This window comes from Mustela erminea, chromosome 6 (genome assembly GCF_009829155.1).
Source record: "Mustela erminea isolate mMusErm1 chromosome 6, mMusErm1.Pri, whole genome shotgun sequence".
Taxonomy (NCBI): domain Eukaryota; kingdom Metazoa; phylum Chordata; class Mammalia; order Carnivora; family Mustelidae; genus Mustela; species Mustela erminea.
In genome coordinates this window covers 67,758,066-67,784,124 of record NC_045619.1, presented here as the reverse complement: position 1 = coordinate 67,784,124, position 26,059 = coordinate 67,758,066, and the positions used below count along the sequence as shown (strand labels likewise).

At 36.2% G+C, this 26,059-nt stretch overlaps 1 protein-coding gene across 2 annotated transcripts in view; it reads right to left on the bottom strand.

The window, feature by feature from the left end:
* The window catches only part of ITPR2 (inositol 1,4,5-trisphosphate receptor type 2), a 497,678-nt gene that overhangs the window by 85,532 nt on the left and 386,087 nt on the right, over positions 1–26,059 (bottom strand). Inside the window, exons 46-50 of one of the 2 annotated variants that reach the window (XM_032347610.1) lie at positions 24,177–24,284; positions 16,635–16,827; positions 13,660–13,785; positions 12,361–12,439; positions 2,545–2,623 (exon numbers count right to left, since the gene is read on the bottom strand). In XM_032347610.1, coding sequence (XP_032203501.1) covers positions 12,372–12,439; positions 13,660–13,785; positions 16,635–16,827; positions 24,177–24,284 — 495 coding nt within the window. In that variant the 3' untranslated portion in view covers positions 2,545–2,623; positions 12,361–12,371. Of the gene's footprint in view, positions 1–2,447; positions 2,624–12,360; positions 12,440–13,659; positions 13,786–16,634; positions 16,828–24,176; positions 24,285–26,059 lie in introns of those variants that run through there. The other variant, XM_032347608.1, reaches the window with a different exon arrangement.

Genomic DNA, 26,059 nt, shown 5'->3' with positions numbered 1-26,059 from the left:
ATTTATTGCTCTATCCAGTTACTCTATCCAGTTTGTTTGTTCCAAATTAAAGTTGATTATTTTCTTTGTCAAAATGCCCTGAACTGGAAAATTGTAATATATCATTTCGAGGGGCTGTGCAAATGGATTTTTTATGCTGTGAGAGGTATGAGAGTACCCATAGATTCATACAGTTAATAAGAAAGATACATTTCAATGTATATTTCTTCTCAAGTATAAAACTTGCCTCTTATATGAGTTGTCATTTCCTACAGTGGAACTATTCTCACCAAACCAGGCAGAGATTATTTTTTATCCTGTCCTCTAAGGGGGAAAAGAGATATAACTTCAGATGTTTTGGGTTTCCCCAATAGACATTGAAATGTTTTACCTTATCTCTTTATATATTCTAAAATGTTCTGTATAGCAAGAACCACGCCCTCTATTTCTTGGTATTTTCAATGTCTATCAGATAACAGAGGCCAGATAAATGCTTATTTCTGAGCCAACACTATTTAGCTATTATTTCTTTTTAAAATTTTTTTTTAAATTTAACTTAATTTTTTTTTCAGTGTCTAACTATTATTTCAACTTATCAAACTTGGGATTTCTCTCTCAAACTAATATCTTATTGAGGACCAGCTGCCAATTTATGAATATTATTTGCTTCCTCAAATAATCTGGCTCAATATTCAATGTATTTTTTAATAATAAGCTGGACTTACCTAACTCAAGTTTTTTAATAGGGTTAGAAAAATTAGGTAAATACATGAAGATTCCTCAGTTAACTTGGTTTCCAAAACACTGAAAGTTCAAGTTTGGTTCATATAAAGAATTTATGAATGTTTAAATGCTAGGGATTAAGTGGGAGGAAAATGGAGTTGAGAATGAGGGATTGAGGAAGGCAGGATTTTACCTACTGACGTGACAGCTTCTGCCCTCAAGAAACTTAAGAATCCTACATTTGGTACTTGACAGAATTCTTTAGTGATAGACCTCTTTGCATGTATAGTACACTTCCCTTTATTAACAGAGATTGAGGGGCGCCTGGATGGCTCAGTGGGTTAAGCCGCTGCCTTCAGCTCAGGTCATGATCTCAGGGTCCTGGGGTCGAGTCCCGTATCGGGCTCTCTGCTCAGCAGGGAGCCTGCTTCCTTCTCTCTCTCTCTCTGCCTGCCTCTCTGCCTGCTTCTGATCTTTCTCTGTCAAATAAATAAATAAAATCTTTAAAAAAAAAACAACAGTGATTGAAGATAACTGGTAATTTGGTTGTGTGAATGTTCTAGTTAACTGGGAGTTGTCATTTATATTATGTCAAACTTTCAAAGAAGTATAATATAATAGTGGTCAGAAACACAGACTTGGGTCCTTCTAGCTCAGCTTTAAAATTCTCAAAAGTTTGGCTGGCTATTTCATTTATTCATTTTCAATAAATATTTGCCACGTATTTTATGTACAAAGTATTATAAATGTATAAGAATACAAAGATAATTTTTCACTCATTCTTTCACTCACACATTAGCTAATTTATTAAAGAAAACCCTGTTGGATACCAAAGACATTCCAAGACACGAAATGATCCATCATTATCCTTGAGAACTGTATAATGTAGTAGGGAGAATAAGGCCTATATGCAGATACCAGAATGAAGGACACTATGTTAGAGACCCCACACAAGGTACAGACAGTGCTTTAGGGATTCAGCAGATATATTAGCAGTATTTATTTGCTGTCAAGACATTTTTTCTTTCATTAACCTGATGATTTACCCTTCTTCTAATATCCCTTTATGAATATGCCATGTAGAATGCTGTCTAGTCCCTTTAAAATTGTATCTCTTGGGTACATTATTGCTATTTGGAATAGTGCTCTGATTACTTATTCTTAACTTACCTAGTTGAGGTTTTGAAATATGCTCCCTTGTTCTAATATTTTAAAAATTTAGTGAAAAAAATATTAATCTCATCTACGCCTTTCACAAGTTTAGGTGTTTTGTTCACATAAAGAGCCAAATTTCCTATTTTCTCATGTAGCAATCCTTTTTCTTTGGTCATTTTATAAAAGGTACTCACTTTTATAAAAGGTACTCAAAATTCTACTGACTATAATTTAATCTTTCTTGGGTGATTTAGAAGTCACTTTAGGATGTTCACAGTGGCTTGGAGTCATTTTTGTCAGTATCTTTGGGTATAGGATACAGAAGGCATTAAAAGTGGGTTGGATTAAGTTGATTGCAGAACTGGGTCATGCCCCAAATGTCACCTTTTCAAATATAACAAAATTTTTACTTGTCATTTTTTCCTTCTCTCTCAAAATTACAAACATACAAATCAAACTCTCATTAATTTGAATTCACAATAAATAAGAATTTACTATGTATATGTGAATTAAGATATAGAGCTACATTTCTATAGTTAGTACACTTTTTCAAATAATTTACAAAAGGACAAAGCTAATAAAATACTTACATTAGCTGCACCAAGAAGTATTAACGTAGGCCCAAGACCTATTGTATATATCGACCTGAGCATTATTGACACAAGAAATGGCCGAATACCCACAGGCTTGGAGAAGAAAAACAGCATAGATGTGCAGACAGCAACGGCTATCCAAAGAAGAACAGAGAACAATGGAGAAAGTGTACCTGTAAAATGTTAAGAAGTTTATTTTTACTAAGAACAAAAGTAGAAAATGTTAAAATCTTTGCCACTCTACTTTATATAACATAGCAAGTCCAGCCATAAGACACTGAATTTCATAACAACCCACTCTACACACTGTATATTTAGAGGAAATGTCTCTGAACACATTACTCATTATTGCATTTCCAGAAAGTTTGTGATTATTTTCAGGATGTTTAAATACTCACTAGTTAAAGTGGCTTCCATTAACTCTAAGAATTGTTCATCTTTCTCTCCTATGAGAGTTGTATGTTAAATACTTCTGCTAGATGTATCTCACTTGGGAACTTTAATTCAAAACTTATGGTTAATGAGTGTAAAATGCATAGTTAAATCATGTGAAACTAAGGGTTTTGTCACTGAACTCATACCTTGTCTTGTTCTATTGTTATAAAGTTTCTATCTTACAGATTCTTCTAAAGAGTTCAGAATGTAAAATATCCCATCTTTAATAAAATAGACACAAGCTTTACCTGTTAAAATATCCATGTGTATAAATGTATGTGATATATATATATATGTATGAGTGTGTGTACTGGAAAGCCAACTCAAGCTCTAAAAAAACGTTGAGCTTTTAAATCATCAGAAAACAAAACAAAAGTCATCAGAAAACAAAAGCTCCAAATATTCAAAAAATAAACCCAATTGTATCAAAATTTCTTTAGAAATTGACCAAAATTGAAAATTTTATGTGATGTTATTCACCATACAGTACATCGTTAGTTTTTGATGCAGAGCTACATGATTCATTGTTTACATATAACACCCAGTGGTCCATGCAGTCTGTGCCCCCCCCCCCGTTAATACTCATCACCGGGCTCACCCATCCCCCCAGACTCTCCTCCTCTGAAACTCTCAGTTTGTTGTCCAAAAGCAGTTTAAAAATATATCTCCCTTTTTAAAATATATATATAATTAACTGATGTTTGCACTGACTATGTAGATTCAAGGAATCCCCTGTTGAAGGTCATGCGGTGCTGTATTTGCAGAAGAAGTAAAATAAGGGACCACATTCCTGGGCTGATTATATCAGCTATAGGACCTCAAACACATGCCTATTGGCTAATGAAGTCTCAGGGGAAACAACAAAATGGAGATTTTCCACCAGCTATTTCTTTTGGCCAGTTTTTATTATTTATAAAATTCACTTCTGCATGCAAAACACCACATGTGCTTTGGTGTGTAGAGTCTCTGTATTATCAGTGAAGCCCTGAGATTATCTGAATTCCTTCACTAAATTCTGTGTAAGCCTTCAGTTCATAGTGAGTGCTAACAGATCAAAAGTAGGTAGGAAAAGCCTGTCAGACATTAAAAAACAAAACAAGTCAGGTAGCAAAGAGCATTAGCTTAGACAGGTTTATTTTTGCAATGTTTGTCCTCATCACGTTGTCCCAAGCAAAGAGTGATGAAGGATGGTTGGGAAGAGAGATCTGATCTAATCCCTTCACCAAATTAATTAATTAATTAATCTATCTATCTATTCATTCATTCATTCATTCATTCATTTGCAAGAGAGATTCTGCACATGAGCCTGTGGGGGTGGGGCAGAGGGAGAGGGACAAGCCGACTTTCCAGTCAGTCGGGAGCTGATGCAGGGGCTCGATTCCAGGACCCCAAGATCATGACCTGAGCTGAAATAAGATGCTTAACCAACTGAGACACCTAAGCGTCCCACCCCTTCACAAATTTTATGATCTGATAAGATGACTTTGGAGGTAGGGAAGGAAAAGGGGTACATTTCTCTGGAAGTTACCTTAACTCCCAACCTCTGGCAATGCTAACAAAATGGGTGCCCAACTCATGTTTATTATAATTTGGTTTAAAAGCACTTTGTGTCTACCGAAACAGCCTGACCACCAACTACCCTGATTTCACAAATCTCAAAGAGCCATGGAGAGAATGAGATCTTCAACTTTCTCTCATGCTTTTTTGGATGACATCAGAATGGAAGCTTTGGAAGAGTGAAGATCATCTCTGGGGCTATCATGGTACGTGGTATGTAGCAACAAGTAACTATTTATTGATTAAATGAATAAGCAAAAACATAATCTGTGAGCTCATTTTGAGTAAGTAACTAAGTCTCCAGTTACAAATTTGCCAAGTTGTGGAGCTTTACTCTTAAGTTTACTAAAACTTCCAACATCTATGCACATTTAATGACTTTTAGAGAGTCATTGGACTCTTCAGTATAACTCATAAGCAGTGTCTTGGCGTGACGTCCTTATTTTAAAAGTCCTAGCATTGACAGTGAGAGTTACACTCTTCATTATTATTCATGCCTGATAACTAACCACATCATGACTATTTTTCCTCGGCAATATCTGTCTTGCCAAGATTTCCTCCTGATTAAACAAGAAATTATAACCATGCATTTAAAACTGGGCATTTGATCCCTTTGTAGACAGAACTCAAAGATCATCTAATGTTGCACCTTGTACACAGTTTAATACTAAACATGTATTTGTGAAATTAATAAACTTAAAAGTTATTTAAAATGGCTATTGACAATATTGCCAATTATCAATAATTTGTAATCATGTTCTGTTAGAATGGTCACATTAGTTTTTAGCTGAAGACTTAATGCAAAAAAAATACTAAATTGAAAACTCTGACAAACTCTAGAGAAGACTGTATGGATTGTTAAAGCCGGTTTTCACCCACTAAGGGTAGGAGAGGAGACTCTCCTTAACACTCTATATTTGTATCAATTTTCTATAATAAGCATTGTTACTTTAATAATGGAAAAATCTTCTAGAATTCACTCTGTATATTTTCAAGTCTTATAAAGTATGAAGTTTGTCCTTTATGGAAGAAAATTTAAACAGCCAATTTGGAGACCTCAGTTCAAGCCACGTATTGGAACTCTCCTGTCTGCCTCACATGACTTCTGTACAGCTCACTGTACAGAACATGCTGCTTCTTACCTCCAGTCCCTCTCCATTTCTCTGCCTCCCACATAAACTCACAAGTCTTCCCTCTTTCCCCCATCTCAATCCAGCTAAAGAGGATATCTATCCATAAATCCATGGGTGCTCTTTACTATTGAGCCTTATGCATTTCTTCATCCCTGAATTAGATCATGAGCTCCTTAAGACAGGACATCTTTATCAACTTCTGCATCTCTAGGGCCTACTACAGTGCCTGGCATATAGCCACACTTCATCAATGGTTGTTATTCAGTCAAATGAATTAAAATCACCTTGAGGAACTTAACTTGCTTTAACACAAAGCATTTGAGGGGAAAAAAAAAAAAAAAAGAAAAGAACTTCCCTCTAAATTTGAATGTAATTAAAAAAAAAAAGTCATATGCTATCTGGAAGTAAGAAATTCACATGGCAGCAGTTTCTCCACTGTCTGCCTTTGCCAAACTGGAAAGGGACAGTTGGCATGGCCAACGTTCAACTTCTGAATGGACATCTGGGATGTTCTCTAGCACCAACAGCCGCTGCCTCAGCCCACACCAGCAACACCTCATTCCTCCACTTTGGGTACAAGTTTCCTTTTTAGAGAAGCATATGTTAAATAAATAAACCAATCAAACAAACCAAAACCTATAGCCACAAATAAGCCCTGCATTCCTGAATAAATCCACACTGAGCTCACCCCCTTAGGAAACCTGGCATCGGAGGCTTGTGATTCCTAGTGGAAGTGACCTCTCAGAATCAATCGATATGATTGGGAAAGGCCAAGGGAAAAAATGGCTTCCCCTCCAAAAATGTAAAGAGGAAATGAGGAGAGATGAAGCCAGAAATATTTAGAATGGCCTAAAAAGTGGTATTTGTAAACTTCTTTTCATTACTATCTCTAACTATGAGTTCTCTAAAGCCCAGTTACCATGTTGAATTGTGTGGGATAAAGGAGAGGTGACCTGGAACTGCCCTCAAGTGTCCATAGCCTCGGGCTGAGATGTCCTCCATTTCCCAAAGGTCAGCAGTGCCCTTCTGGGTGCACTAGGCCTTTCAGTTGCCTGAAGGGGCTTTCCTCGGCGCCTCCCTACCATTCAGGCTCTTTTGAGAAGGTGGATGGAAGCTAGTCCAGTTGTCTTTCCAGCCTAAGCAGAAGCCAGACGTTGCTGTCAGTTTCCCTCTATGCAACAGTGTAACTAGAAAAGGCAGTAAGGGGATTCTCACTGCACTGAATTGGGCAGGGAAGGGGAAATTCGGTTGATGAAAAAGAGGGAACACTGGGAAATGTTTGAGAATCTGCCTCTGGTCCCGGAACATGCCTAAGATCGACTTCGATCAGGGTTTCAGTCTCCTGGTTAGCACCATAGCTCACCCTGCAAAGCCTCGTTTCCCATCACCTCAGACTGCAAACCAGGCTAGGGATGTCTATGGGAAAGCTGCACTTAATTAAAGGAAAAAAAAGTATTTCTTTGTTTCAATGTTTGAAGATGTTTGTTGTTCTTGTTCTCCCTTGTTCCTGAATCCTATTCTGATTCTCAACCACATTTATTAGCATTACCCTAAGGTGTTATGAATAAAAAACTTGCTGTATAGCTGAATGAATAAAAACAACTGCTTAGTGTTCCCCTCCACCAATGAATGAATGAATGAATGAATGAAACTGAGCTCTTCAAAGCCCGGCCATGAAAGGGGATTATCTAAGCAGGAGTCGGGGAGGTAGTGCACTATAAGCTGATCCCCTGAGAATCACCTTCCCCCTAAGTATCTCCTTTTGATTATTCAACATCACCACTCCGGTGGAAGGGAGCTAATACTCTCTCAGTTAATATTACAACCCAACAGTGAACCAGATCTAAGTCATTCCCAGCTTATCTGTGATCAGGCTGGAAAACATACTTGGAGAAAGCTTACACAGCCCACTGCCTCTGCCAACCCCCAGTCCTCACAGAGGACACAGTGATTCTCAACCAGCCTAGAGCAGGTCTGGGGTAGGGGAAAGTGGCTCATTTGGACCAAAGGTCTTTATTGTTTTTTGGCCCAGGATTTCCCAGGTGATTTCGTGATTAACATCTATTCCCAGAATCCACGGATTTTAAGGTTGGACAGAATCCTCATACTTCCTTATTTTTTCTTTTTTAACCTTTCATTTCAAAACACTTTCAGATTTACATAAGAGTGGCAGATAAAATGCAAAATTACTATATACCCCTCACCTGGATTTCACCTACATAACCACATTACAATGATCTATATCAAGAAAGTAATATGATACACTCTTTTTATCTTCTCTTTTTAAAAATTGAAGTAAAATTAAATGCAGTGTTTCAGGTTAACAATATAATAATTCAACAATATTGTACATTGCTCCGTGTCATCAAGTAAGTGTACTTACCTTAATCGCCTTGATCTCTTTCACTCACCACCACCCCCACCTCCCCTCCAGCAACCAACAGTTTGTTAATTTAAGAGTCTGTTTCTAGTGGGGAGCACCTGGGGGTCTCAGTTGACTAAATGTCCAACTCCTGATTTTGGCTCATGATTTCAGAGTGGGGATATCAAGCCCTTCCTTGAGCTCCCTGTTCAGCGCCTAGGCTGCTTGAGATTCTCTCTCTCTCTCTTTCCCTTTGCCCCCTGCCATTCTCCACTTGCGCTCTCTCTCTAAAATAAATAAATAAATCTTTAAAAAAAAAAGATTCTTTTTGTTTGTCTCTTTTTTCTTTGTGTGTTCACTTATTTTTTCTTAAGTTCCCCATATGAGTGAAACCCTACTATATTTGTCTTTCTCTGACTTATTTCACTTATCCATTCATCTGTGGATGGTCACTTAGGTTGCTTCCATATCTTGGCTATTATAAAAAATGCTGCAATAAACACAGGGATGCATGTATCTCTTCAAATTCGTGCATTCATTTTCTCAGGATAAACACTCGGTAGTTGAATTACTATGTCTTCTTGTAATTAATTTTTTGAGGAACGTCCATACTATTTCTCACAGCAGCTGCACCAATTTGCATTCCCACCAACAGTGCACAAGGCTTCCTTTTTCTCCACATCCTCGCCAACATTTGCTATTTCTTGTTTTGATTTAGCCATTCTGACAGGTGTGAGGTGATCTCTCATTGCAGCTTTAATTTGCATTTCCCTGATGATGAGTGATGCTGAACATCTTTTCAAATGTCTGTTGGCCACCTGGATGTCTTCTTTGGAAAAATGTATATGCACATCTTCTGTCCATTTTTTAACTTCATTATTTGGTGTTATTTATATATTTTGATATATAAATCAATATATTTTGAGATCTTTCTATATTTTGGATATTAATCCCTTATTGGATGTATCATTTGCAAATATTTTCTCCCACTCGTATGTTGCCTTTTTATTTTGTTGATGGTTTCCTTTTGCTATGAAAAAGCTTTTTATTTTGGAGTAGCCTCAATAGCTTAATTTTGCTTTTGTTTTCCTTGCCTGAGGAGACATATCTGGAAAAATGTTTCTATGGCCCATGTCAAAGGAATTACTGCCCATGTTTTCTTCTAGGAGTGTTATGGTTTCACATCTCACATTTAGATCTTTAATCCATTTTGAATTTATTTTTGCATATGGTGTAAGAAAGTGGTCCAGTTTCATTCTTTTGCATGTGGCTGTCCAGTTTCCCCAGTACCATTTGTCAAAGAGATTGTCTTTTTTCTACTGCATATTCTTGCCTCTTTTGTCATAGATTAAGTGACCATGTAAGTGTGGGTTTATTTCTAGGCTCTCTATTCTGTTCCATTGATCTATGTGTCCTTTCTGTGTGTGCCACTACCATACTGTTTTGATTTTACAGCTTTGTAGTACAACTTGAAATCTGGGGACACCTTCAGCTTTGGGTTTTTTTTCTCAAAACTGTTTTGTCTCTTCAGGGTCTTTGTGGTCCCATACACATTTTAGGATTATTTGTTCTAGTTCTGTGAAACACAGTGTTGGTATTTTGATAAGGATTGCTTTAAATTTATAAATTGCTTTGGGTAGTATGGTTATTTTATTTTTTTAAGATTTTATTTATTCATTTGACAGACAGAGAGCACAAGTAGGCAGAGAGGCAGGCAGAGAGAGAGAGGAGGAAGCAGGCTCCCTACTAAGCAGAAAGCCCGAAGCGGGGCTCGATCCCAGGACTCTGAGATTATGACCTGAGCCGAAGGCAGAGGCTCAACCCACTGAGCCACCCAGGTGCCCCAGTATGGTTATTTTAAACAATGTTGGTTCTTTCAGTCCATGAGCATGGAATTTTTTTCCATTTGTTTGTGTTATCTTCAATTTCTCTAATCAGTGTTTTATACCTTTCAGAATGCATGTCTTTCACCACCTTGGTTAAGTTTGTTCCTATGTGTTTTATTATAATATATCACTTTTATCTAATCTATAGGCCTTATACAAAGTTAATCATTTGCCCAATTAATATCCTTATCTTGGGGGCGCCTGGGTTAAAACTTCTGCCTTCAGCTCAGGTCATGATCACAGGGTCCTTGGATCAAGCCCAGCATCAGGCTCTCTGCTCAGCAGGGAGCCTGCTTCCTCCTCTCTCTCTGCCTACTTGTGATCTCTCTCTCTGTCAAATAAATAAACAAAAATTAAAAAAAAATTTTTTTTAAATCCTTATCTTGGACTAAGGTCACATAGTGTCATTAGTTGTCATGTCTCTTTAGTCTCTTTCAGTCTGAACCATTCCTCTATCTTTATCTTCATACGCTTCACAATTATTGACCAATTACTTTGAAGAATGTCTTTCATTTTGTGTTTGTCTAAAGGTTCTTCGATTTATGTATTTTTGGCACAAACTGCCGTGCCCTTGTCAGTGCATCATATTAAGAGATGCTCAGTGTTGCTGTGTCTCATTACTGGTGACATTAACATTGATCACTTTGAGTGATTTCTCCACATTACTGTTTTTCCTCCTGTAATTAGTAAGTACGTTGGTTGAAATACTTTGAGACTATGTCAATATCCTGTTTCTCGTTATTCTTTTTCCTCTAATAGTCACCTATTAATTTTAGCATCAACTGATGATTCTTACTACAGTGCTGCTGGCCAAATGGTGCTATTCTATTTCTATCACTCCTTCTACATTTATTAATTAAAATACTATTGAAGGAGGAGGTTTCTCTTCTCACAATCCATATGGACTCCTGCATTCTCATTTTGATCTACGGGTTATTTTGTATTATTGTCAACACTTTTTTTTTCCTCTCAAAATGTCTGCAGATGTGGACACTGGAAGGCCTTTCAAGTTGAATCTTGTTTTCTTTGACACGTCTCCATCATTTTTTAGTACTTTTTGGAAGGAATGTTAATGCTCAAGTATTCCACCTCAAGTAATCCACCTTTAAATCAGCTCAAAGTGCTCCTGGCAAGTAGTCATCCAGACTCTGTTTGACAAAATCTGGCATTCGAGAACTTGCATATCCAGCACAGGATTTCCCTTCTCCAGACGGTTCTGATGTCCATGTATGCTTCTCAGTTTTATCTTTGTTTTCTCAGTCTTCCAGCTATTCATAGTATACAGCTGAAGGTTAGAGACTGAGCTAATCCTGACCAAAATTTTAACTGTATTCCTAGAGCTATCATTAAATAACTCACCCGGAACTGCAATTAGATTACCCAAATGTGACTTTGGTAGTCCATATTGCCAAAATAGCTGCTCATGCTTTCTCATCTCTCTCCGCGTCAGTGCTCTCCAACCAACGCAGATGCCAAAGGTTGAGCCTCCACCTTGGTTACTACTGTTAACTTTTATCCAGTCCTTTTTGAAGAGTGAAGTCTGCATCGTCACCTGATGATAAGACGTCTTGTTTTCCAGTCTTGTTTGGTTAGTCTTCTTGCTCTCTTCTCTCGGAGCCTTACTGCAAATTCTACGACATGTGTGGTTTCAAGTGCTTGCTCAACGACCCGCTGCATCAGCAATACCTCAGAAGCTTGTTAAAAAAATACATATTTATGGACTCCACTCCTGAATTATTGGGCAAATCTTCTAAAGCCTCAGATCTTCATCCATAAAGATGAAGTGCTTACTTTACAGAATTGTCAGGAAAAGTAAGTGAAATTATGCATGGGAAGTGCTTAGCATTCTGTCTGACCCAATCTAGTGGTAAACAACATCAGCCGCTATTATTATTATCAATATTACTATTGTAACTGTTACTAGGCAAGTATAAAAAAATGTATCCGGTGTTTTACCCTCTCCTGAATGAGTAAAAAGTAGATGTTTAGAGGGGTGGCATTGCCCATTACCATTATAGTTCACGTACAATAGGTGGCAGCAGAGGCTACGTACATTGGCTCTTGTGGTCAGGTAAGGGTTATCATGGATGGAACTCATAAAAAAAAATGTTCTGTATGAAGATTTGTTCTTTTCTTGTTATCTCTATGCTTTCAACTCAATTATCTATGTAGAAAAGATCTTGTTAGGAAACAAAAGAGTTAACCTTCTACTCTAAGATCTACCATTTTTTTTTAGCTTCTCTGGGATTCCATCTTTTTATCTGTCAAATGAGGATTTGATATTAGATGATCTTGAAAATTGCTTCCATATCTTGGACTTTATGCTTCTATTAACTGGGACTCCACAATTACTCTCCACATTCTGTGTGCAGATGATACCAATTTATCATTTCATGTTTGGACTTCTCTCCTTACAAGAGTTACATTCCTCTATGCCAAGAGTGCTATCATCACTAAATAAGACTAAACACAGTGAAAAGAAAGTTGTTTCCACTTCCTGCTGTATTTGCAACTTCCCACAATGGATGGCCAAATACTTGTTCTGTTTTCATTTGCCATTTCCCTCATTACACAGCTGCTCCACTGCCAAATAGTCTTCTTTCAGCACTGGCATGCCTTCGGAAAGATCAATTTTATATAGATAGATAGATAGATAGATAGATATCTCCACCCAAATTACAGCTAAAAGTTAGGACTTTGATATATAGTATCTTTAATGGAGCCTTGAAATAGCAGATTTCTCCTGAACTCTCACTTCCCTTCTTGCTCACCTCCAGTCCATCTGAAATAGGCTTAAACACGTGTTGTTCTCGTCATACCATCACTTTACCATCACTTTCACTGGGCTTCCCTCTGTAGTATTAACATTAACCTTGTAATGACAATGACATCAATAGTAACTAAGCTTCACAGAATGCTTACCAGACACTATTGTAAATGCCTTACCTGTATAGCATCTCATTAAATTCTTACAACAGTCCTACAGGTGAGATATGAAAGCAATTTGTGGTTTGTGTTTGCTGATGTCTCTCATCTTTTCCTTCAAGCCCTTCTTTCCACACACATTTCGAAGCTACTTTCCCGATTGTATCCCAAGGCTGTAATGTATTTTCCCATGTACTTTGCCAGATTTAAACAAAACTCAATTCCCATGGTTCCACCGTTAGTATATTTCACTTCTATCTCTTGTTTCACCTAAGATGGGATAATTTCTCTTGTCTTTGCTTTTGTAAAACTTCATTTATTATTAGTTTAATAATATTAATTTCAGTAATTATCTATGTAGAGACATCCTAGATTGGAAACAAGAGTTACCCTTCTAATCTGAGATCTGAAATATTCTCTATGATCCTATTTTCCTATGCTCTACATTAAAAAAAATGTTTCTCAGCATCCACATGCACTCATTCTAGAAACTTTAAACAAGATAGAAAGTAAGGAAGAGGGTGAAATATAAACTCCACTACTTCAGGTAATCACAATAAATATTTTCGCACTCATTCCCCCCATATAATCGAGGTACCATATTTAAAATGCTTTCCAGTCATATTAATCAGGTAGAAAGAATTCTTTTTCATTGCCTTGCTTGCCAGTATATCATAGTTCTAATAGCTCTTCTGCATATGAGCTTTTTGAATACTAACATTTCTACTGACAATAGTTTTCTGCCTGATCTTCTTAGCATCTTTCTCTACCTTCGGTGAATACAGAAAAAATTAATAAGAATTCCATTATTATTATTTTGAAGCTCTATAAATAGCTGAGGAAAGTATCATCAAGAGTATTGTTTTTAGAACTTTAACCTATTTAGCATTTAAAGAAAAACAAGCACTTGCCTTCATCTCCGTCATCCCCAAATGGATAGAAGAGAGCAACAGCTAAATTGATGAACACAGCCAAGTTGAAGGAAATGCTCCCCCAGAGAGATATGTGCCTTGAGAACCAGAACAGTGCAGGGTTATCTAGTAAGCAAAGAGTATGGCGGGACAAAATAGAATAATTAATTTTGGTTTCAACACATGAATCCTACTGAAATAACATATTACCAAATGTGTTTTGGCAAGGTAGTATGAAAGTGTTATTTATTTATTTATTTATTTATTTATTTTATTTATTTATTTGACAGACAGAGATGACAAGTAGGCAGAGAGGCAGAGAGAGAGAGGAGGAAGCAGGCTCCCCGCTGAGCAGAGAGCCCGATGCGGGACTCGATCCCGGGACCCCGAGATCATGACCTGAGCCGAAGGCAGCGGCTTAACCCACTGAGCCACCCAGGCGCCCTGAAAGTGTTATTTAAACAAACATTCCAAATGACTTATATAAGAAAGTTTATAATCAACACCACAAGGGAATTTTCTATTTGATTACTTTTATATTGCTCATCCAACCTATACCTAAGCCGTGGTAAAAGGGTGAGTAATTTTGTAATTGCTAAACATGGTCAGAAAAAGTGATTCTGTAATAACTCTCTCTAATACAACCCTGGAGCAGACTAGGAGAAAGACGTCCGTGGCTTCCTGGGTCCCCTCTTCATGGAATAGTATGTATCACTTTATAACTGAGTAATATTGATAAATTAGTCCCACCCCCATGCTTTACAGTCAAATAAAAAACCCAAGCCAGATACATGTCTGGTGAAAATACCTACGACCCGGTCATAGTTACCTGAAATTCTGAAACTTAACAGCATGGCCTAGATCTGCTTACTGGGAACTAGTGATTTATGGTATGTAAGTTTTAAATCATAATGCTTCCTAAGCACTTGGGTTTAGAACAGCAGAAAAAAATGTGTAAGACACAACAGGAAGTACTAATAAGTAGGAGAGTCTTTACCAAATATTTTCAGAAAAGAGACTCCATATCTATCTTCAGAAGTGAATTAATAAACTCATCAAATGAACAAAGTTGACCCTAACCCAATATCTGCTGTTTCTACCTCTTCTAACTGAAGAGATAGGCAGTGGATACAAATTTGGCTACATGACTTTTCAGGTTTCATCCATTCTTAACTCTTAATATCTAAACATCAAATCTAAAATATTGGAGTTGCTTGAGGGAGAAAGGCACTACAACTTTCAAGTAGAAAGTATAAACTTTTAAAATTAGGTTCTGTGAATTCCAATCTGGGATCTTCTGCTTAATTCTAAACTGTACTTCTTTTCAGTACGTTTTTCCCCTCTCTATTCCAATACTGGAATAGCCTGTGATCTGCCATGGCATTTAGTTGACTAATGTATGTTACATTGTAAACATCTGCATCTCCATCATTTTTGAATCAGGAGTATTCTTTTTAAAACACAGAATATTGAGGTGTCTGGTTCGTTAAGGCAGTTAAGTGGCTGCCTTCAGCTTGGGTCATGATCCTGGGGTTGTGGGATCAAGCACCGCATCAGGCCCCCTGCTCAGCAGGGAGCACACCGCTCCCTCTGCCTGCTGCTCTGTCTACTTGTGCTCTCTCTCTAGCTCTCTGTCAAATAAATAAAATCTTTAAAAAAAAAAAAAGGCAGAAAATAAGGCAGGAAAAATAAATTTAAAAAGAATATTAAGACAAAACTAGAAGATGTTGATGCATATATTTAATGATTTAGTTTCTAATGATTTAGTTTCTATCTATAACCTCCTTGTAAGTTGCTTCCAAATTCTAAATGTAAGATGTACACTGGAAATTATTTTAAGATTCGTTTTCTAGTAAATAATAAGGTATTTATCCAAAAAAGAACAAACCACACAAACACTAGTTTCTTATTCAATTTCCTTTTTTCAAGGATAAAATCTGAGCTTTTCAAATGTCCCAAATAAAACTATTGAGGCTTTATATAAGTATTCTGGACACTCAGAATTTTCTCTCAACTCCAAAAGGTTCTTCATGACCAAATGCCAAGGGAGAGTAATTTCTTTATTTTTTCAAATATTCTGATAAGAAAGTCTAACAATACATGCCATAATCTTATATCCAAAGACAGCACATCTCAAGCTCCATTCAAATTCATAAACCATGATCATTAAAGTTCCTAGGAAACTAGAAGCACTGTTGAATAGAGGTATTGAGAACATAGGCCTGCTTGCCTAAAAAACTTCCCCTAAGGATAAAAAAGACCTAATCAAGAGTGTCTCCCTACTATATTTTGTTAAAACTCTGTATCTGGGAAAACAAACCAAAAACAAACAAACCAAGTTTACTTAGTGTAAACTTCAAAATTTTTAAGTTTGAAAACTCCGTATTTCCAAAGACTTGACCCTTGAGATGTAAGTAATGGGAACTATATCATACTAATTTTTAACTGTAAAATGGTAACATTGCCTTATTGGAATATAAGTGTCCCAGAATTTTTAGTCTGATTTGGCAAGGTAAAGATATGTTGAAAGAAAGGATGACTTTCAAGAAAACATTAAACGATCTACTCCATCGTAAAATCCTAAGACAACAGAGGATGAGAGAGGTGGTGTTGATATCTCTCTATCCTGTTCACTGATTGTGAAGACCAGTCCGAACCTATTCAAGGACTGCAAAGCTCAGCTGTCCAGCAGCTGAAATAGACAGCTGCAACCTTGCATTTCATAGTATTTATAAAACTATAGGATAAGCACTAAAAGATGATCTAATTAGTCTTCTGTTTTTATTAAGCCGCAGGTGTCTCAGCTCTCGCCCAGGTGTAGACTGAGCTTACGTGCTTAAGCCTATAAGTGACTTCAGTAACATCAGATGGTAAGAAATTAAAAACCGATTTGAATGAATGCTATTATGTGTTCCAAAGAACCAATTTATCTACCATAATGCTCAAAACTAACCATTTTGGTTTATTGTACTTACTCCTGATTTTCTTCTGCCACTTCATTTCATTGTAGAGATCTTCTGTTTGCTGGAAAAAGTCATTCACTTTACTTCCTTGTTCATCCCTTTCAGTTGTATTGAACACACGGCACTTGGATTCTCGTGTAAGGTATTCACATATATTGGGGACAGGAAAAACTATTTGCTCCATCGTCCTATCATGCCGAACAATCTGAAAATATTAATTTGCATTTCTTTTAGCCTTTGGACATTTCAGTCTTGTACTATTTTTTGTTTATAGCATGAGCTTATGAATGTATCTTTTGAATTCAGGTTTGGAAAAATATGCCAGCTTGAAATACCTAAAGTAATCCTTTAATGTACTACTTTTTATTGTTGTCTTTAAGAAAAATTAATTGATGAATCTATCATGAATATCTTATAAATAACAAAACCCCAAATCCTTATTCTTTCTAGACTAATGTTAAACTTTGGCCCACTTTTTATTTTCATGAATTACATCAGAAAACTAAGAACTAAGTGATTGGCTTCATAACCTTAAACACAGCTCCTGGTATATCTGTCTCTGATTCTTAGCTTGGTCTTCCTAAAAGAGCTGTTGCTGTTGGCGACCAAAGGACATACTCACCATGATGTGCCCTGACTTCTGCAGAGAAAGGTGCTTTTTATCATTAAAATGCTTTCCTACTCATGGTAAAACATATTTTTGTAGGTTTCATAACCATTCAAGTATATCACCAGATGTAAATATTCATTATTTTGAACTTGTCTTATTTGGTATCTGTGACAGTGTAATGTTAGACTAAAACAAAAAAAACCAGGATGAATATTTTCACAGAAATTTACTATGTAACAAGGGTCTGTATAGACTAAATCTCAAGATTCTTATTCATATATTCTGCTCAACCCTCAAGAAAGAATCAGGATTGGTGTAAACCAGAAGGGTCATCTTATTCCCCACCACCTTGGGCTGATACAGTGGCTCAAGTAAAAACAGCCTGGTGATATGGGGAAAGGGAATCAAGAAAATGCAGAAAGCCACATCAGGCAAATAAAATAATAACAACAAAAAACTATATACACAACACAAAAACTCTTCTTTTGGCCTGTGTCTTCTTTCTTTCCATGTAGAACAAAAGGTAGTGTTCTTACACTACCTTACACAATGCCTAAAATGCTCGCAGCCATTTTGCAACCACGAGGTAAGATATCACCAGTATAATAAGGAACACCTAGAGAAAGATGGGAAATACCTGCATATTTAAAGACATCATTGAGTCATCGACTCAACTGTAGAACTACTGGTACCTTTAGACTTTCTTTTATGTGGGATAATAAAATATTTTTATTGTTCAAACAACTGACAATCTGGTATTCTATTCTGTTATCTGTAATTGAAGCTATCCTAAATGATATGTTAAATATGCAAACTACATACTAGGATATTATCATAAAACACACAAAATAAAATTTAGTTGTGATAAATAAAATTCTTGAACATAGGTTAAAGAAATCAATCATACAAAAGAAAAATTGGATCTATTTGGTACTGTAGTGGGAAGAAAGTTTTGCTTGATCCAACAGTGTCAAACAAACAAACATACAAAAAAATCTCAGGATGCATTTAAGAAATAATGTTTCTATGCCACAATCAAGTGGGATAGATTCTGGGGATGCAAGTATGTTTCAACAGCCCCAAATCAGTCAATGTGATACAACACAGTAACAAAATAAAAGATAAAAATTTCATAATCATCTCAAAATATGCAGAAAAAGCATTTGAGAAAGTTCAACATCCATTTATGATTAAAAATTCCCAACAAAGGGGATATAGAGGGAATTTATCTCAGTGTAAAAGCTATACATGACAAGGTTACAGCTAACATCATACTCAACAGTTCAAAGCTGAAAGCTCTTCCTCTAAGATCAGTAACAAGACAATGATGTTATCACTTACCACTTTTTTTCAACATAGTATTTAAGTCCTAGCCAGAGCAATTAGGCAAGAAAAAGAAATAGAAGGCATCCAAATTGGAAAAAAGAAGTAAAATGGTCACTATACCTAGATGACATGGTATTAAGTTTTCTTAATATCCCATCAAAAAACTATTAGAAATAATAAACAAGTCCAGTAAAGTGGCAGTCTACAAAAATCTATACATAAAAATCTGTTGTAATTCTATATACTAATGATGAACTATCAGAAGGAGAAATAAAGAAAACAATCCCATTTAGAATTGCATCAAAAAGAATACAATGCCTAAGAATAAGTTTAACCAAGGCAGAAAAGGATCTATATATTAAAAACTATAAGACATTAATGAAAGAAATTGAAGAAGCCACAAATAAATGGAAAAATATTTCATGCTCATGGATTGGAAGAACTAATGTTTTTAAAGTATTCATACTACTGAAAGCAATATGCAGATTCAATGCAATGTTTATAAAAATTCCAAGGCATTTTTCAAAGAGGGCAAAGAGCCTTGAAAAAAAAAAAAAAAGAACAACCAGGTTTAAAATTTATAAGTTTATACGAACCATTAAAGACCCCAAATAGACAAAACAATTTTGAGAAAGAAAAACAAAGTTAGTGCTATCACACTCCCTGATTTCAACCTATATTACAAAGCTATAGTAATTAAACAGTGTGGTATTGGCATAAAAACAGAAACACACATCAATGGAACAGAATAGAGAGCCCAGAAATAAATCTATGCATATATGGCCAATTAATTGACCACAAAGGAACCAAGAATAAACAATGGGGAAAGGACAGCCTCTTCAATAAATGGTTTTGGAAAAACTGGACAGCTACAGGCCAAAGAGTGAAACTGGACGATTACCTTACAAAAAAAGTAAAAGAAATAAATCAAAATGATCAAGACTTAAACATAATACTTGAAACCATAAAAACTCCTAGAAGAGAACAGGCAGTAAGATCCTTGACGTTGGTCTTGAAGATGATTATTTAGATCTGACAACAAAAGCCATAATTAAAAAAAAAATGGGACTATATAAAACTAAAAAGCTCTTGCACAACAAAGGAAACCATCAACAAAATGAAAAGGCAAGCTACTGAATGGGAAAAATATATGCAAATCAAATATCCAATAAGGGACTAATATTCAAACTATATAAAGAATTCACATAACCCAAAAGGTTAAAAACAGAACTACTCTACATTCTAGGAATTGTACTAGGTATTTATACAAAGGATGCAAAAATACAAATTCGAAGGGGTACAAGCCCCTCAATGTTTGTAGCAGCATTATCAACAATAGTCAAACTATGGAAAGATCCCAAATGTCTATCAACTGATGAATGGATAAAGAAGATGTGGTAAATATATATAATAGAATATTATTCAGCCATCAAAAAGAATGAGATCTTGCCATTTGCAAGGACATGGATGGAGCAAGAGAGTATTATTCTAAGCAAAATAAGTCAGTCAGAGAAAGACAAATATTGCATGATTTCACTCATATGTGAAACTTCAGAAACAAAACAGATGAACATAGGAGAAGAAAAAGAAAGAGAAGAAGCAAACCATAAGAGAGTCTTAACTATAGAGAACAAACTAAGGTTTGATGGAAAGAGGTGCATAAGGAATGGGTTAAATGGGTGATGGGCATTAAGGATGGCACTTGTTGTGATGAACACTGGGTGTTAAATTGAAGTGGTGAATCGCTAAATTCTACACCTGAAACCAATTTCACCATATATGTTCATTAATTAGTATTCAAATAAAAACTTGAAAAGAAAAAAAAAGAATTTAATAGCAAAAAACCCCAAGCTGATTAAAAAATGGGTGGAAGATATGAATAGGCAGTTTTCCAAAAAAGACACAAAAATGTCCAACAAATACACCAAAAGATGCCCTACATCATTAATCATTAAGAAAATTCAAATCAAAACCACACTGAGATATCTTCTCACACATGTTAGAATGACTATTATTAAAGAGACTAGAAATATTAAATATTAATGAGGATATAGAGAAAAGGGAACTCTTGTGCACCATTGGTGATAATGTAAATTGGGGTGGCTACTGTGGAGAACAATACAGATATTCCTTAAAAATTAAAACAAGAACTACTAAATGATCCAGCAATTCTACTTTTGCATATTTGTCCCCAAAACCCAAAAACTCTAATTTGAAAAGATATCAGCACCTTTGTGTTCACTGCAGTATTATTTACAATAGCCACGATATGGAAACAACCTAAATGCCTGTCAATGGATGAATGGGTAAGAAATTGTGGTACACATTTGCAGTGGAATATTATTCGGCCATAAAGAAGAATGATATCTTGCCATTTGTGACAATACAGGAATGGACCTCAAGGGCATTATGTTAAGTGAAATAAGTCAGATAGAGAAAGACAAATACCACCTGATCTCTCTTATATGTGGAATCTGAATATATACATATATACATATATATATATATATATATATATATATATATATATATACACACACAAAGACACACACACATATAGATACACACATATAGACACATGAGCTCATAGATATAGAGAACAGATTGGTGGTTGCCAGAGTCAGTGGATGGCATGTGGGAAAAAAGGATGCATTGCTTTTGCTTTAAAAAAAAAAAAGAATAAAAATAAAAATAAATTTAAAAAAAGAAACAGAAGGGTGCCTGGGTGGCTTAGCTAGTTAAGCACCCGACTCATGATTTCAGCTTGGATCATAATGTCATGGATTGTAGGATCAATCCCCACACTGGGCTCCACACTCAGTGGGTAGTCTGCTTGAGAGTCTCTCCCTCTGCCTCACCCCCTATTCATGCATGGTTGTGTGCACATGCTCTCTCTCTCAAATAAATAAATATGAAAAAAAGAAATAGAATTTTCATTATTATAGATCCAACAATTCGGTCCCCTTATGAAATGTTACGTTTGATTCTGGTCATCACATTCTACAAGGGGCACTGACAAACAGGAGGAATTACGGCAGACGGTGGGAGTGTATTAACTGTAAAAAGCCAAATGGATAATTGTTTCAATACATGTATTCAACAAAAGCTTATTTACTCCTTGAGGAACTCTGGGGAATTCAAAATGAAAACACAACGTGAAAACACAAAACATCCCAATCTCTAAGAGCCTTTAGTTCAGTAATCATCATGGTTCTTCAAATGTGACAGCCAAGCCATCATGCTAACAGAGGAGCAAATGTTCTGAAGAGTGGGGAGACATTAAAGTGGCTAGTGTGAGTTCTTTATAAAAAGTAACTTTCTAATTATTCAAGTTATTCAAAATTGGACCTGTTCTCTTCTGAAGTCGTGAGATCTCTGTCACAGGAACAATTTAAAGTAAAGATGATTACAGAGTAATTTATCCTTGAATGGGTAAGTAAACCAGATAATCCACAAAGTCCTCATGTTTCTCAGAGTCTTTGAGTCTATAACTTTAGAAAAATTATGATTTTCAATAATAACCATTATCATGGGATGCTCCAGGCACAGTGTTAGCAAGGGACAAGTGATACATAAGATACATTTTCCAAAATGATATATTATACTAACAGCACAACCAAAGTGCTATGGGAAGACAATGGGATAAACTTACTGATTACCTGATGGGGGAGAGGCCTCTCTGAGTAGGGCATATGAGCTGGTCTCTCTGCTCAGCAGGGAGCCTGCTTCCCCCTCTCTCTCTGCCTGCCTCTCTGCCTACTTGTGATCTGTCTCTCTGTCAAATAAATAAATAAATAAATAAATAAAATTTTAAAACAATATATCTTTCATCTGATCTACCTGCATCCAATGCCCCCATTCTCGTTTCGAATCCTTTCTCCAAAAGCAACTAGAATAATCTTTTGAAAAGAGTCCCCCCCTTGTATGTTCTTTTGTTTGTTTGTTTTATTTAAATTCAATTAGCCAACATCTACTACATCATTAGTTTCTGATATAGTGTTCAATGACTCATCAGTTTGTAGAACACTCAGTGCTCATCACATCACATGCCCTCCTTAATGCCCATCACCCAGTTACCCGATCATCCCCCACCTCCCCTTCTGCAACCCTCAGTGTGTTTCCCAGTATCAAGGGTCTCTCATGGTTTCACACCTTCCCTTTATTTACTTCTATCTGAAATTCTGTGTCCAATCTTCAATAGAGAAATTCCTACTCAATATTTAATATATTCTTTATAGCAACTGTCTCTGTGAAACCCATCCTGAAATTCTCTAGGCACAGTTAATTGCTGTTTTATCTACATTTCCTTGGCCTTCTGTTTATGCACTTAGTACATGGAATTGTCTTCTGTATGTGTATGTAACTATAGAGAGTAAATGATCAGCAAACATTTACCAAATTTATGTAATTCCAGTGAAATTCCCCCTCATTGCTGGGAACCAGTAAAAGCCCAACTTTAGACGAAAGTCCCAGCTCTGACACAGCTATTAACTGAATCTTTCCTCTGGCCCTCTCGGCCCACCTGCTATTCCTATCCCTTCTAATTACATAGCTTTGGACCATGACTTCTGGGTGCTTCCTTAAAACCTTAGTGGTTTGGTGATAAATCCATATCAACTTCTCCTACTTCCTGAGGTGGCCAGCTTCTCCAGCTCCAAGCACCTGATGCAATAAGCAATGTTTCTGGTGCAGTCCAGCTTATGGGTTCCTAGGTCGAGTCTCCCACCAAAGCTGCAGTACCATTAATGTTTATAAACATGAGCAAAAGGCCAATTTTGTGACATGTTCATTATTCCAAACGTTTGGCAATAGTAAACTGCAAGGTATAGTGATTATATATCCTGAGAGTTAATAGCAGTGATACGCATCCTGCATTCTGCTGTAAACTAAAAAATATCCGTCAAAATGAATAAATGTATGAATGTAAATTACGAGTGACAAGCGTCAACTACTCTGCTCACTTCTGCCTGATTAGCTCTGCCAACTAGTGTCAAAATGATACCAGAGCTTGTAAATGACAGCCAGATGGGTCTCACAACACATAATGATAGGTCCATGTTGACCTATTCATCTTGAACTGCCAACAGCTATTAAATAATATTTCATGGAGGGGGTGTGGGGAGGTCAGTTGTTGCGTACTGAAAATGGGAATTGCTAAAGCACTCCAGGTCTATGTTATTGCCATGAAACTTCATAGTGCCTTCCACACTTTTGAACCCTGTTTTACACAGAGATCTCTCTTGTAACGAGCCTTTTAAAGTTTCTACCGAGAATGTTTTTCTTGCATGATAGCTTCTATTATAATAATTTTTTCATCAAAACATTACTGCTCCATAATGATTGCTTCCATGACCAACACAAAACACAAATAAGGTTAATTACAAAAGAAAATTTACACAGAGTTCTTCTGGCCAACAAAGAAAGATGACTTTGAAGGCAATACACCTCAATTTCTTACAGATCACTTCTTGCATCTTAACACATGATGTATACTTTTACAGTTTCTGTTTTTCAATTCTGCTTCACTGTTCTAGGAAACAATTATGAAAATGGTCTGAAAGAGAAAGGGAACATGTATTTTCACAGTTGATCCCTTTTGAGAAATGAGTGATGGTTACCTCGATCTGTGCAGTGTGGTTGGCGTAGTATTTTAAGGCTTCATCCCCGTCATCTGGATCTGATCCTGGTTTGAGCATTTGCTGTAAGAGTTTGTTGTGACGAGCCAACTAGAAGGAAAGAGAAGGAGAAGGGTTTAGGTCTCTTTTTCCCCCTTTTCTGAGGTCAAACTTTGAAATTACTTTGCCTACTTGTGCTCATAGCATCACAGTGGTGGGGTTAATGCTGATTAATCATGCTTCAGGAAAGCATGTCCATGGAAAGGAATGAATAAAGAAATCATGAGGATCAGCGATTATTACTACATCAATCTGTATGTTCCTAGCATGAGAAGACCGTGTCTCGCCCAGAGTAGGTGCTCAATTAATATTTGTTGATTAAGTTAGTATCTTAGATAAATGTATGATTGCACTGGGAAGAAATAATGCCCACAGAGATATACAAACAATGCTCCCTATAATAAATTTAAGCCACATGCACATCAAACATCATCAAGAGTGTGATACTTCAGTAGGGTAGCAGTACCAATCTAAATGACAGCTTCCTAGTTACATAAATAAGTAGAAGAATTTCTCTTATGGCATCTAATCAAAACCCTACATTAGCAGTTTGTACTGAAGTCCTATGCTTCATATGTCAAAATGGATGCTTTATCTCAGTTTTATTGTAATTCGAAATGGGCATTTAAAGAGAGAAAATTTCACCACAAATGATCTTCAACTGCTGTTGATAGAAGTAATCTTTCTCTCTCATTTGAATGTTTATGACAGTTGTTAGCTAGTTCTCTCACTTTGTAGATAACTAATACATATTGTCTTCACATGCCATTTTTCTGGCTGTCTTGAGCAATTCCTGAAACACTGCAATGTCTTTAACCTTTCAGATAGTCTATTTATGCCTCAAGTTCCCTGAGGGCTTCCAAAATCAAAGAATCTCCATGTAATTCTTTTATTCCTGGCCCCATTCCTATCTCTTACTCTGTGCCAGTGTCTATCTTAAACACTTAAGAACATGATCTCATTCGATCCTTCGAGGAAATCCTGAGGTAGGCACTGGCATTACCCTCATTTTACAGCTGAGGAAACTGAAGCACCAAACATTTAAGGGACTTGTCCTTGATAATGTACCTAGAAAATGAGAAAGCCATTACTGAACTCAAGCGGAATGATTCCAGAGTCAGTATTCTTATCAGCATTACAAAGCAAGAAATAAATCTTTGTACATTTGAGATGATAATTCAAATTGTGATTATAAAGAATGGAGATAAATGTTAAAGAATAATCCAGAACCTATAAAGCCTAATGAGCATTGTCCTTCTAAGTGATAACATGGTAAATTAAATATCCATTCCGTTGATGCTGTTCTAGAGCAAATCATTTTTGAAACTATTATTTTAGAATTGGCTTGCAGGGAGGGGTATTTCTATCTAACTCAAGAACACCATTTATATTTCATTCTCGACTAAATGTGAATTGTAGATTTTTATTACAAACTGTAGTCGTGAAATTTGTTGCGACTTGTAAATACTTCTAAAAATCTAAATGCATTTCAAAAGATACAATTATTGTAATCATTTGGGCACATTAGCATATGTTTTAAGAAGTCTGTTGAAGGTAAAATTGGCATGATTTGTTTACAGTTTGCATCTGGGGCATGAGAAAAAGAGGAGTTAGGATTGACTGCAAAAATATTAACCTGAACAAGCAAAGGTTCAGAAATGCCACTTTTACTAAGGAAAAATGCAGAAGGAGCATATTTCGGGAGAGAAAATCAAGACTTTGGTCTTGGACACGTGAAATTTGATGTATCATGCGAAAGGAGACGAGAGCAGGCTGTTGGATGGATATGTTTTTCAGGAGTTCTGAGCAGAGGTCAGGACTGGAGC